Source organism: Protomyctophum bolini (genome assembly GCF_963924005.1).
Source record: "Protomyctophum bolini genome assembly, chromosome: 4".
In the NCBI taxonomy this organism is placed as follows: Eukaryota; Metazoa; Chordata; class Actinopteri; order Myctophiformes; family Myctophidae; genus Protomyctophum; species Protomyctophum bolini.
This window is the reverse complement of record NC_137865.1, coordinates 50,807,560-50,821,929: the sequence shown is the minus strand read 5'-3', so window position 1 is coordinate 50,821,929 and position 14,370 is coordinate 50,807,560. Positions and strand designations below refer to the sequence as shown.

The following is a 14,370-nucleotide window of genomic DNA, read 5'->3' as shown; positions in this document are numbered from 1 at the left end:
GTGTGAGTCTTCTGGTGTCTGTGTTGTTGTGTAGTCGAGTCCAGGTCGCAGAACGGGGCGTATAAAAGCGGTACAGGGGTAGTGGCTCTTTGTATACGCTTTGCCGTGTCGTATGCACACACACACGCACGCACGCACGCACGCACGCACGCACGCACGCACGCACGCACGCACGCACGCACGCACGCACGCACGCACGCACGCACGCACGCACGGGGGGTCCCCGTCGTCATCACAGGGCCCAGGAGGTGACGTCATCACAGAGGTGACGTCATCACAGAGGTGACGTCATCACAGGGCCCAGGAGATGACGTCATCACAGAGCCCAGGAGATGACGTCATCACAGAGGTGACGTCATCACAGGGCCCAGGAGATGACGTCATCACAGAGGTGACGTCATCACAGAGCCCAGGAGATGTTGGCCGTGTGCTCCTTGGCCTTCATCCTCAGCACGGCGATGCTGGACGACCGGCGCTCCAACTCCGGCTTGGTCTCGAATGCGGCGGCTAGGTGGGGGTGGTGGCTGGGGGCGGGGCCCAGCGGCGGCGGCCCCGCCCCCCCTCCCCCTCCCCCTCCTCCCACCCCCAGCAGGGAGTCCGCGGCGGTTGTGGCACCGAAGAAGTTGTTGAGGGAGACGTGGTGGTGTTGGAACTGGTGGTGGTTCTGCTGCTGGTGGCCGCCGTGGGGGGGGAAGCCCGCCGCCGCGGCCGCGGCCGCCACGTATTGGTCCACCGCCGCGGAGGAGGAGGAGCCACCCAACGTGGCTCCGCCCACAACGCCGCCGCGGGGGGACGGGGAGTAGGTGGCGACGCAGGGGGAGGGGCCGCGGGGCAGCATGCAGGACGAGGGGGACGCGCTGGCCCACAGCTGGTTGGGGATCTGGAGAGGAGGGGGAGATTAAAACACTTTTAGAAGACTGATAGGGTAGGTACCCTCACATGTTCTCCCTGTGTCCCCTAGGGTAGGTACCCTCACATGTTCTCCCCGTGTCCCCTAGGGTAGGTACCCTCACATGTTCTCCCCGTGTCCCCTAGGGTAGGTACCCTCACATGTTCTCCCCGTGTCCCCTAGGGTAGGTACCCTCACATGTTCTCCCCGTGTCCCCTAGGGTAGGTACCCTCACATGTTCTCCCCGTGTCCCCTAGGGTAGGTACCCTCACATGTTCTCCCCGTGTCCCCTAGGGTAGGTACCCTCACATGTTCTCCCCGTGTCCCCTATAGGGTAGGTACCCTCACATGTTCTCCCCGTGTCCCCTAGGGTAGGTACCCTCACATGTTCTCCCCGTGTCCCTTAGGGTAGGTACCCTCACATGTTCTCCCCGTGTCCCCTATAGGGTAGGTACCCTCACATGTTCTCCCCGTGTCCCCTAGGGTAGGTACCCTCACATGTTCTCCCCGTGTCCCCTAGGGTAGGTACCCTCACATGTTCTCCCTGTGTCCCTTAGGGTAGGTACCCTCACATGTTCTCCCCGTGTCCCCTATAGGGTAGGTACCCTCACATGTTCTCCCTGTGTCCCCTAGGGTAGGTACCCTCACATGTTCTCCCTGTGTCCCCTAGGGTAGGTACCCTCACATGTTCTCCCCGTGTCCCCTAGGGTAGGTACCCTCACATGTTCTCCCCGTGTCCCCTATAGGGTAGGTACCCTCACAAAAAACATGCAGTAATCCTGGTCTCTAAACTGCCTCCCCCTGGCCAGCCGGGGCGCCTGATGGAGGGGAAAGGAACTGGTTGGAATAACGTGTTCCTTTCACACGCTACGACGTCCAACCAGGGAAACTCCCCCCTGTCAGGTGTAAAGGAGCAACTTGGACACTCAGGCATGAAGGAAGCATGAGTTCAAGTCCGTTGCTCTCCCCTTGTCCCCCATATATGGGGACTAGGTTGGTCTCCCCTTGTCCCCCATATATGGGGACTAGGTTGGTGTCCCCTTGTCCCCATATATGGGGACTACACAGGGGTGAAAAATGGGTTACAAAATCGTGGGATAAAAAAAAAAAAGCTACGAGCTTGTAGGTCTGCTATTTTTTGAAAAATCGAAGAACGACTGACATTTTTTGAATCTGATCTCAGGTCAGAATGGGTTATAATCAGACCAGTGTGTGTCCAGTGGAAACCTCGTATGAATCTGATCTCAGGTCAGAATGGGTTATAATCAGACCAGTGTGTGTCCAGTGGAAACCTCGTATGAATCTGATCTCAGGTCAGAATGGGTTATAATCAGACCAGTGTGTGTCCAGTGGAAACCTCGTATGAATCTGATCTCAGGTCAGAATGGGTTAAGAAATGGGAGCTTGTAGATCTCTGAAAACGGTCCTCAGGTCTATCTAAATGGGTTCATTTTACTCTGTTGATCGATAAAGGTTTTATCTGATCTGATGAGATGAGATAAGATGAGATGAGATGAGATGAGATATACTTTATTGTCCCACGAGGGGGACAATTTGTCTTGGGTAAAAGTGCATCAGTACATCAACGCTTTTTAAAACAGACAGACAATATACAAAAGACAATACACAGTAGCAGCAAAGTACAAGTCACAAGAGTATCACAAGAGTATCACAAGAGAAGTGCAAGTTGCAATAAGAGAAGATATAGATCTGATATAATTTAACTCGCCGTGCTGATACTTATCTTTACAACTTTAGTGTGAGTTCAGGGACTTTGTCCTTGAGCAGTGGCGTGCACAGACATGCATATAAAGGGGCAGGTGGTGCTCAAGTGAAAAAAGGGCACCTTGTGCGGCGCATTTTGGGGCGGGAACCCATTTTGGTGCTTTAGCTATATTGAAAAATAGCAGATCTACAAGCTCATCTACGAGCTTGTAGGTCTGCAATTTCTTTTTAGTCACCGGGAAAAGTTTTAGTGTTATAGTCTAGTTTCTGTCGACTAAATACCAGAAGATTTTAGTCGACTTAAATCAATCGTTGATTCAGTCGACTGAAATGTATTTTGGCGGACCTTGATGCCGTCGTAATGGCTGATTTGACACCTGCTGAAAATAGCCTGATCTACAAGCTCACAATCATGATATCAGACTGGATGACTGTCTGTGATTTCATGGGATGTTGCACTGATGTGATCATATGGCAAAAGATAAACGTGTCATTTTGGATCGATTAAAATCGGTATCGACAGATACTCAAATATATCGTAAATATTACAGTCAGTTGTGTTCTAACTTCTACCTGTAGAACGTATAGCTTTATACAGTATAGGATAACAGAACTATACTGTAGCCTATATAATATCTCAACATAATACATGGTTATAATTACAATAAGGACAATAATTCATGATTACATTCGTTTACTTTGAGACTTTTGGACACACTGTGGCCAAAAAGTCCCAAGCGCCAAATTGGAGATTAATTAAATGAGTGTATTTCAGTGGAGTCTGTGAGGTTCAAATTAGGTCACTGAAACAAGCTACTAATGTACCTCCTCTAACGAGAACCACATGCTGGGATTAATACTGTAATTAACCCCATTTAGACCCCGGGGGGATTCTACGAAATATCTTCTAAATCCTGACAGTTTCCTGGAAGACCCTATGTTTCTGTGTCAGTGGTTCTCACAGGGTTAAAACCCTATGTTTCCGTGTCAGTGATTCTCAGAGAGTTAAAACCCTATGTTTCTGTGTCAGTGGTTCTCACAGGGTTAAAACCCTATGTTTCTGTGTCAGTGGTTCTCACAGGGTTAAAACCCTATGTTTCTGTGTCAGTGGTTCTCACAGGGTTAAAACCCTATGTTTCTGTGTCAGTGGTTCTCACAGGGTTAAAACCCTATGTTTCTGTGTCAGTGGTTCTCACAGGGTTAAAACTCTATGTTTCTGTGTCAGTGGTTCTCACAGGGTTAAAACCCTATGTTTCTATGTCAGTGGTTCTCACAGGGTTAAAACCCTATGTTTCTGTGTCAGTGGTTCTCACAGGTTTAAAACCCTATATGTGTCTGTGTCAGTGGTTCTCACAGGGTTAAAACCCTATGTTTCTGTGTCAGTGGTTCTCACAGGGTTAAAACCCTATGTTTCTGTGTCAGTGGTTCTCACAGGGTTAAAACCCTATGTTTCTGTGTCAGTGGTTCTCACAGGGTTAAAACCCTATGTTTCTGTGTCAGTGATTCTCACAGAGTTAAAACCCTATATATGTCAGTGGTTCTCAAACTATTTCATGTCAAGGACCCCCAGAATGGTCTGTATAGAATTGGCCGTGGACCCCCATCTGAAAAAACTGTTGTTACAGGGAGGGACGCGCTCCAGAAGCAAACAATTGGAGTTAAAAGCGTTTGCTGTGAAAGAATATATTCAAAGATTTGCACCACATTTTTACGATCTTTTTCAGAAAAATAGCGGATCTGTATAAAGCAGGGAAAGCCAGTTTGAAAAGATGGGGTCTGAGTGTGCTTTTGAACATTTTGCAGGTAACTATTCAACTATGACTATTCAATGCAGGGCAGTTTGGAAGGAGATGGAGAACCATGACCTATATTTTTCCCCCCCAGTATAGTCCATTAAAAACAGACAATGTTGCATCACATATAGAAAACACAGACGACACAAAAGGATATCCACGTCAGCGAACTGACAAAACAAAATAAAAAGGTTTGCTTTGGGATCCGTTTATAGTGGCCTAAATAAATACCACAAGTCATGGTTTGTTAACCCATTCTGGGTGTTTTAAAGCATCATGTTATCCTTTAGCTATTGAAAAATAGCAGATCTACAAGCTCATATAGCGTGGCACCGAGTGCCGCGCTATATGAGCTTGTAGGTCTGCTATTTTTGAAAAATCGTGAAAATGTGGCGCAAATCTTTGAATATAATGCTTTCACTGCAGCGAACATTTTTAACCCATTCTGACCTGAGATCAGATTCATACGAGGTTTCCACTGGACACACACTGGTCTGATTAACCCATTCTGACCTGAGATCAGATTCTAAAAATGTCAGTCGTTTTCAAAAATAGCAGACCTACAAGCTCGTAGCGCGCCACTCGGTGGCGCGCTATGAGCTTGTAGATCTGCTATTTTTCAATAGCTAAAGCATAACATGATGCTAACACGAAAATGGGTTCCCGGTCAGAATGGGTTAACTCATATCTTTGCTTGTGGGCGGGGGGGGGGGTCCCTGGAACAACATATTTTCAGATGGGGGTCGGCGGGCCAATTACATATAATTCTGGGGGTCCTTGACATGTCAGTTTGAGAACCTGCACTGACTGACATTATAGAAACATACGGTTTTTCAGAAAACTGTCAGGATTTAGAAGGCATTTGTATAGAATCTGTTCTCAGTTCTCTACATGCATGGGGTTAAAGAACAAAGCTTTTCATGTGACAGTTAGCTCTGCTGGTCACGGCATCAGTATCTGGAGCATGACCAATCATGGCCGTGTGCAGCGATGGGAATCGACTGTATTTATACATATATGTTTAAAGCATGTGTGCAGCGATGGGAATCGACTGTATTTATACATATATGTTTAAAGCATGTGTGCAGCGATGGGAATCGACTGTATTTATACATATATGTTTAAAGCATGTGTGCAGCGATGGGAATCGACTGTATTTATACATATATGTTTAAAGCATGTGTGCAGCGATGGGAATCGACTGTATTTATACATATATGTTTAAAGCATGTGTGCAGCGATGGGAATCCACTGTATTTTACAGAATCATGACTGTGTGCAGCCATGAGAATCCACTGTATTTTTACCAATGCCGTCAGTCAGTGACCGACCAGAATACGGCGCCCCCGTTGACCCCAAAAAGCACGTATATACGTACGTCCCTCGCTGCGGGAATACCACAACGCTCGCCTCAAACCATCGCAGAGATTTTGGCAACGTTTTTTACTTTAGCCTGTCGATTTAACACCATTTAGACCTGAGGACGAAATCCTCACAGTTTTCTGAGAAACCCTCATGTTTTCTGTGTCAGTGGTTCTCACAGGGTTAAAAACCCTCATGTTTCTGTGTCAGTGGTTCTCACAGGGTTAAAAACCCTCATGTTTCTGTGTCAGTGGTTCTCACAGGGTTAAAACCCTCATGTTTCTGTGTCAGTGGTTCTCACAGGGTTAAAACCCTCATGTTTCTGTGTCAGTGGTTCTCACAGGGTTAAAAACCCTCATGTTTCTCATGCACCCACGCACGTGCGCACACGCAACAAACACACATGCACAGTGCACACACACACACACACACACACACACACACACACACACACACACACGACACAAGGCTTATTCCTGTGACCACACCCCGACCAAACGATTTCCAACCGTGAATATATATCGCTTTTAAAAACCCATATAATAGAGAAGTATTATATAATATAATATTAGGAGTTCCAGGCTGTAATCTCCTATTGCTGGCAGGGAGTAAAGACATACCACCACCTCCTCCTCTTCACCTCCTCACCTCCGTAAAGAGGAGACATATCACCACCTCCTCCTCTTCACCTCCTCACCTCCGTAAAGAGGAGACATATCACCACCTCCTCCTCTTCACCTCCTCACCTCCGTAAAGAGGAGACATATCACCACCTCCTCCTCTTCACCTCCTCACCTCCGTAAAGAGGAGACATATCACCACCTCCTCCTCTTCACCTCCTCACCTCCGTAAAGAGGAGACATATCACCACCTCCTCCTCTTCACCTCCTCACCTCCGTAAAGAGGAGACATATCACCACCTCCTCTTCACCTCCGTAAAGAGGAGACATATCACCACCTCCTCCTCACCTCCATAAAGAGGAGACATATCACCACCTCCTCCTCTTCACCTCCGTAAAGAGGAGACATATCACCACCTCCTCCTCTTCACCTCCTCACCTCCGTAAAGAGGAGACATATCACCACCTCCTCCTCTTCACCTCCGTAAAGAGGAGACATATCACCACCTCCTCCTCTTCACCTCCGTAAAGAGGAGACATATCACCACCTCCTCCTCACCTCCATAAAGAGGAGACATATCACCACCTCCTCCTCTTCACCTCCGTAAAGAGGAGACATATCACCACCTCCTCTTCACCTCCGTAAAGAGGAGACATATCACCACCTCCTCCTCTTCACCTCCTCACCTCCGTAAAGAGGAGACATATCACCACCTCCTCCTCTTCACCTCCGTAAAGAGGAGACATATCACCACCTCCTCCTCTTCACCTCCGTAAAGAGGAGACATATCACCACCTCCTCCTCACCTCCATAAAGAGGAGACATATCACCACCTCCTCCTCTTCACCTCCGTAAAGAGGAGACATATCACCACCTCCTCTTCACCTCCGTAAAGAGGAGACATATCACCACCTCCTCCTCTTCACCTCCTCACCTCCGTAAAGAGGAGACATATCACCACCTCCTCCTCTTCACCTCCGTAAAGAGGAGACATATCACCACCTCCTCCTCACCTCCGTAAAGAGGAGACATATCACCACCTCCTCCTCTTCACCTCCGTAAAGAGGAGACATATCACCACCTCCTCCTCTTCACCTCCGTAAAGAGGAGACATATCACCACCTCCTCCTCTTCACCTCCGTAAAGAGGAGACATATCACCACCTCCTCCTCTTCACCTCCGTAAAGAGGAGACATATCACCACCTCCTCTTCACCTCCATAAAGAGGAGACATATCACCACCTCCTCCTCACCTCCTCACCTCCGTAAAGAGGAGACATATCACCACCTCCTCCTCTTCACCTCCATAAAGAGGAGACATATCACCACCTCCTCCTCTTCACCTCCGTAAAGAGGAGACATATCACCACCTCCTCCTCACCTCCATAAAGAGGAGACATATCACCACCTCCTCCTCTTCACCTCCGTAAAGAGGAGACATATCACCACCTCCTCTTCACCTCTGTAAAGAGGAGACATATCACCACCTCCTCCTCTTCACCTCCGTAAAGAGGAGACATATCACCACCTCCTCCTCTCCTCCGTAAAGAGGAGACATATCACCACCTCCTCCTCTTCACCTCCGTAAAGAGGAGACATATCACCACCTCCTCTTCACCTCTGTAAAGAGGAGACATATCACCACCTCCTCCTCTTCACCTCCGTAAAGAGGAGACATATCACCACCTCCTCCTCTCCTCCGTAAAGAGGAGACATATCACCACCTCCTCCTCTCCTCCGTAAAGAGGAGACATATCACCACCTCCTCCTCTTCACCTCCGTAAAGAGGAGACATATCACCACCTCCTCTTCACCTCTGTAAAGAGGAGACATATCACCACCTCCTCCTCTTCACCTCCGTAAAGAGGAGACATATCACCACCTCCTCCTCTCCTCCGTAAAGAGGAGACATATCACCACCTCCTCTTCACCTCCGTAAAGAGGAGACATATCACCACCTCCTCCTCCTCACCTCCGTAAAGAGGAGACATATCACCACCTCCTCCTCTCCTCCGTAAAGATGAGACACATCACCACCTCCTCTTCACCTCGGTAAAGAGGAGACATATCACCACCTCCTCCTCTTCACCTCCGTAAAGAGGAGACATATCACCACCTCCTCCTCACCTCCGTAAAGAGGAGACATATCACCACCTCCTCCTCTTCACCTCTGTAAAGAGGAGACATATCACCACCTCCTCTTCACCTCCGTAAAGAGGAGACATATCACCACCTCCTCCTCTTCACCTCCGTAAAGAGGAGACATATCACCACCTCCTCCTCCTCACCTCCGTAAAGAGGAGACATATCACCACCTCCTCCTCTCCTCCGTAAAGAGGAGACATATCACCACCTCCTCCTCCTCACCTCCGTAAAGAGGAGACATATCACCACCTCCTCCTCCTCAGCCATAAAGAGGAGACATATCACCACCTCCTCCTCAGCCATAAAGAGGAGACATATCACCACCTCCTCCTCAGCCATAAAGAGGAGACATATCACCACCTCCTCCTCAGCCATAAAGAGGAGACATATCACCACCTCCTCCTCAGCCATAAAGAGGAGACATATCACCACCTCCTCCTCACCTCCTCACCTCCGTAAAGAGGAGACATATCACCACCTCCTCCTCAGCCATAAAGAGGAGACATATCACCACCTCCTCCTCTCCTCCGTAAAGAGGAGACATATCACCACCTCCTCTTCACCTCCGTAAAGAGGAGACATATCACCACCTCCTCCTCAGCCATAAAGAGGAGACATATCACCTCCTCCTCCTCACCTCCGTAAAGAGGAGACACATCACCACCTCCTCTCTGCGGATGACCTCTAAATCGACCACAGATAAATAAATCACAGATAATTCCTTAGCTCATGAAATCCGAGAAACTTCCATAATTATAATTCATCCGGTGACACCTCGATCGCTCCTCACCGGCGCGCGGCATAATCAACGTTCAGAGCATCTTGTCTTTGTTTAATCTATATACAACGATGGGCTGTGATTAATTAATTAATTAATTAAGGACGAGGGCATGGTCGGGACATTTTGATCAATTGATAATTGATTAAAACAAATAAATTAATATGTCTAGGGCTACATTGGTATATACCGACATAGATTGTAGTGGGATATATTAGGAGAACTTAAAAGAAACATCGATCCAGCAATATATATATATATATATAGAGAGAGAGAGAGAGAGAGAGAGAGAGAGAGAGAGAGAGAGAGAGAGAGAGTTGATTGATTCACAACAACACACACACCGCGACAGTCTGAACTTTTCATTCATTTAGGAGTTTTCAAATTAATTAAAACTACAGGAGTTCCATTTGTCGCATTGACAACAGGACGGGAACCCCTTTTTGGTGTTTTAAAGCATTATGTTATACTTTAGCTATTCGAACAAATAACAAAAAGGTACAGGCACCGAGTGCCGCGCGACGAGCTTGTAGGTCTGCTATTTTTGAAAAATCGTGAAAATGTGGCGCAAATCTTTGGAATATATATTCTTTCAGGGAGAACGTTTTTAACTCAAATATTTGCTTCTGGGGGGGGGGGGGGGGGGGGGGGTCCCTGGAACTACATATTTTCAGATGGGAGTTGGAAAATATGAGGCCAAATACATATACTTCTAAGGGGGTCCTTGACATGAAATAGTTTGAGCACCACCACTGACATTAGATTAGAAACATTAGGTTTTATCAGAAAACTCAACTGTCACCTTGTTCAATTCATCAAAACATTTAGAGACGTAAAAATAACACCTATACACCAACCTGTGAATATAGCTGTCGGTTCTCGGTAACACCGACAGGTCGTACTGTATAATAACGTACTGCTGTCGGTTCTCGGTAACACCGACAGGTCGTATAATAACGTACCTGTGAATAGCTGTCGGTTCTCGGTAACACCGACAGGTCGTAGGTCGCTGCGAAGTGACTCTTAGCCTGCTGCATCTGACCGTAACGTTCCCTCTTCCTCCACTTCGCTCTTCTGTTCTGAAACCACACCTAGAGACGGCAGGATATCGTTCAGATCAGATGTAATACTTAACCCATTCTGACCTGAGATCAGATTCATACGAGGTTGACACTGGACACACACTGGTCTGATTATAACCCATTCTGACCTGAGATCAGATTTAAAAAATCTCAGTCGTTCTTCGATTTTTTCAAAAATAGCAGACCTACAAGCTCGTAGCGCGCCACTCGGTGGCGCGCTATGAGCTTGTAGATCTGCTATTTTTCAATAGATAAAGCATAACATGATGCTAACACCAAAATGGGTTCCCGTTCAGAATGGGTCAATACAAAAATATAATATATAAAAACAACTGAACTGCATCCTGCAGAAACAGAAAGGTTGTGTAAATTTGAGCAAAAAAATAATATCGCAGCTTAAACGCTGTGTACTCCTTAATTGAGTAAAATGAATGAGCCTATAGCCTATTATACCCAAATCAATGATTTGAGTTCAAGTCAGTCATGTATTCCATTAAAACGAAGCTACTATACGCATAAATATAGGCACAATAAGCTATATTTACGTATATGGTATTTAGGATTTATATAGGCCTGCTATAAGTATATAACCCACCATGAAGAGTGTTCTTATATCCCTCTCCATTTGTTAAGGGAGAAATTATTCAAAACGCCCCTATATCATTTACAATTTCACAAAATGCAGGATTGTAGCCTATATATATATATATATTTATATATATACTTATTAATCTAAAATAACAAATACAATAAAAAACATATACTATACCTAATACAAGAAATACAATGAAATAGAGTAGCCTGTCCTGCTCTATGTAATATATACACACAGTTTAGTATAATTTAAAAAAAAACGAACCGTTGCTAATGAATTAAAGTATAGTCCTTTATGAAGTAATTAAAGTTAATGAAAGTCTCCTCTCTCTCTCTATACCTGCACTCTATAGCCTCCGTCAGCTCCGTCACATTTTAGTAGAATTTAAAAACTAAACGTTGCTAATGAATTAAAGTCAATAAAGTAATTAGAAGTTAATTAAAGTCTCCTCTCTCTCTATACCGGCAATCTATAGCCTCCGTCAGCTCGGTCCGCATGGCCAGCTGCTATTATACATGTTAGTAGAATTTACTAAACGTTGCTATAAATGAATTAAAGTATATTAATTAAAGTCACCTGTACTTCTAGCCTCCGTCAGCTCGGTGCGCATGGCCAGCTGCTATACATTTTAGTAGAATTTAAAAACTAAACGTTGATAATTAATTAAAGTCTATTAATTAAAGTCTCTCTACCTGCACTCTCGCCTCCGTCAGCTCGGTCCGCATGGCCAGCTGCTATATACATGTTAGTAGAATTTACTAAACGTTGCTATTAATGAATTAAAGTCTAGTCCTCTATAAATGAATTAAAGTCTAGTCCTCTATAAATGAATTAAAGTCTATTAATTAAAGTCTCTACCTGCACTCTCGCCTCCGTCAGCTCGGTGCGCATGGCCAGCTGCTATACACGTTAGTAGAATTTAAAAACTAAACGTTGCTAATGAATTAAAGTCTATACTAGTCCTCTAAAAATGAATTAAAGTCTATTAATTAAAGTCTATTACCTGCACTCTGGCCTCCGTCAGCTCGGTGCGCATGGCCAGCTGCTCCCGGACATAGACGTCCGGGTAGTGGGTCTTCTGGAACACCTTCTCCAGCTCCTCGAGCTGCGCGGAGGTGAAGGTGGTCCGGTGGCGCCGCTTCTTGTTGCTGCTGGACACGTTGCTGTCGCACTTGTCCCCGAGGAGGTGGTCCTGCTCCGGGTCCATGGGGCGGTGGTCCGCGCCGGCGCTCTGAGGACCCCCTGACTGAGGACCCCCCTGCACGGCCACGGACCCCCCCGGGGACTGGCTGCACTGAGAGGAGGCCCTGACGCCGCAACAGCTGTCCAGGCTCGACCGCCCCAGCTCCGGGTGGTGGTGGTGGCACGAGTCCTGGTCGGCGCTCTTTGGAACGCCGTAATTTACTGCAGAAAATGATAATAATAATGATGATAATAATGATGATACTAATACTAATACTAATACTACTACTAATAATAATTATAATTATAACAATAATTAACGTCACTAATAGCATATAATAAGCATAACAGATAGTTATATGGCTAATCATTTGGTAGCGTATACTATTAAATAAATCACATCTTACATGACAGAGACAGACACACACACACACACACACACACGCACACACGCACACACACACACACACGCACACACACACACACACACACACACACACACACACACACACACACAGTCTTATTTTTATTTTAAACTGACCGATTTGAAGACATATAATAAAATATACTATATAATAAAATAAAATATGACCTGTATTATTATTGTCTATATTCATATGCATATATATATATGAACAGCCACCAATTTTAATATCTTCCTCATAATTTAAGAAGCATAATTTAATATTAAGTCATTAAGGACTCATATTCATAATTATGATATGAATATAAAACAATGTCACACAGGCAACAAATAAACACATGCATGCTGAAGTTTTAGCGACGCATAATGTGTAATTTAGAATGCATTTTATGAAGATTTGGCACTATAGTATATATATATATGCATAGTTTAATTATATAGATATTCCACTGTTAGGTTCTTATAGCTTACATATGATTGATGATAACTACTTTTTATATTGCCAAGCTTTTTGTGCTTTCTTATAATGTAAATGCTCTGGATTAAGAGCGTCTGATAAATGCCTAAATAATTTACAATTTAGGCTAAATTGTAAATTGTATAAATGGCATAAAGCGGCCTATATGTATATATATATATATATATATATATATATATATATATATATATATAAATAATATTAAACCCACCGTTGTGTTCCCCGCTGCAGGGCGAGGAGCGGTGCAGGTCGCCGCTCTGCAGCCCGAACGCGGCCTGCTGCGACCCGCACTTAATGGGCGAGGAGGAGGAGGAGGAGGAGGAGGTGGTCTTGGTGTTGGTGGTGTTGGTGGTGGTCGTTCCTCCGTAGTAGGAGCCCGGCTCCCCCACCAGACACCCCTCCATCACCCCGACGTGCAGGTCCCCGGAGGAGGAGGAGGGGGGTCCGGGGCCCACCATGTAGTAGTCCGTGCCTTTGAGGATCGCCTGGCTTTTCAAGGCGAACTTCTCGTCCATATAGTCCATCATTTTTTTTAACTAATTAATGAAACAAAAGAAAAATCCCCGTCGCTCGCTTATAATATCGCTCGCTTATTGTGTCGCTCCGCTGCATGCGCGATATTCTCTCAGATCAGTTCATGTCACCGTGAAAAGTAATATACATTCCTTCCTTCCTTCCTTCCTTGCTTGCTTCCTTCCTTCCTTCCTTCCTCTGCGCGCCGCGTTGAGCGATTTATTGATTATCACAGACAAATAATTCGTCCCCCGAAAAGAGATGTTCGTCTTTATAAGGCGCAGCCTCGCCTTCTAACGTTACGCGACAGAACGGAAAGGAAAGGAAAGGGTTCTCTCCTCCTTGAAGTGTGTGTAGCTTCCTATAGACCTACTAGTTTTCAGTATTAAGAACATGCCTCGTTTCCCCCAAAACCCAAACCGACCCACCGACCGACTCCTCCCACACACACGTCCCAGTCCAACCCAAACACATGACTCTAAGTGACGGAGTCACTAAACCAAACTGTAAACGCTCAGGCCTTCCTTTACTGCTATATACACTCCGCGAAGGAAACAATCCCAATTGACTTTAATTTACAACATGTTTAGACAACTGGAGTTTAAGGCAATAATTCATCGTCTCTTATATAAGTTGTGAGTGAGTGCAAATGGGATTTGGCTTGCTTGCTTGCTTGCTGCTGCTGCTCTGGGTGTGTGTGTGTGTGTGTGTGTGTGTGTGTGTGTGTGTGTGTGTGTGTGTGTGTGTACGGCCCGTTTCATCTTCATTCAGTTGGACTTTCTG

At 45.8% G+C, this 14,370-nt stretch overlaps 1 protein-coding gene across 1 annotated transcript; it reads right to left on the bottom strand.

The window, feature by feature from the left end:
- Positions 1-400: 400 nt before the first annotated feature.
- On the bottom strand, positions 401-13,601 carry alx1 (ALX homeobox 1; the record flags this gene model as incomplete). The annotated part of the gene is made up of 5 exons (XM_080762296.1): positions 401-880; positions 10,276-10,404; positions 11,994-12,394; positions 13,286-13,364; positions 13,464-13,601. 5 exons carry the CDS (start codon positions 13,599-13,601, stop codon positions 401-403), a joined length of 1,227 nt encoding a protein of 408 aa, XP_080618422.1.
- Between the last annotated feature and the right edge of the window lie 769 nt (positions 13,602-14,370).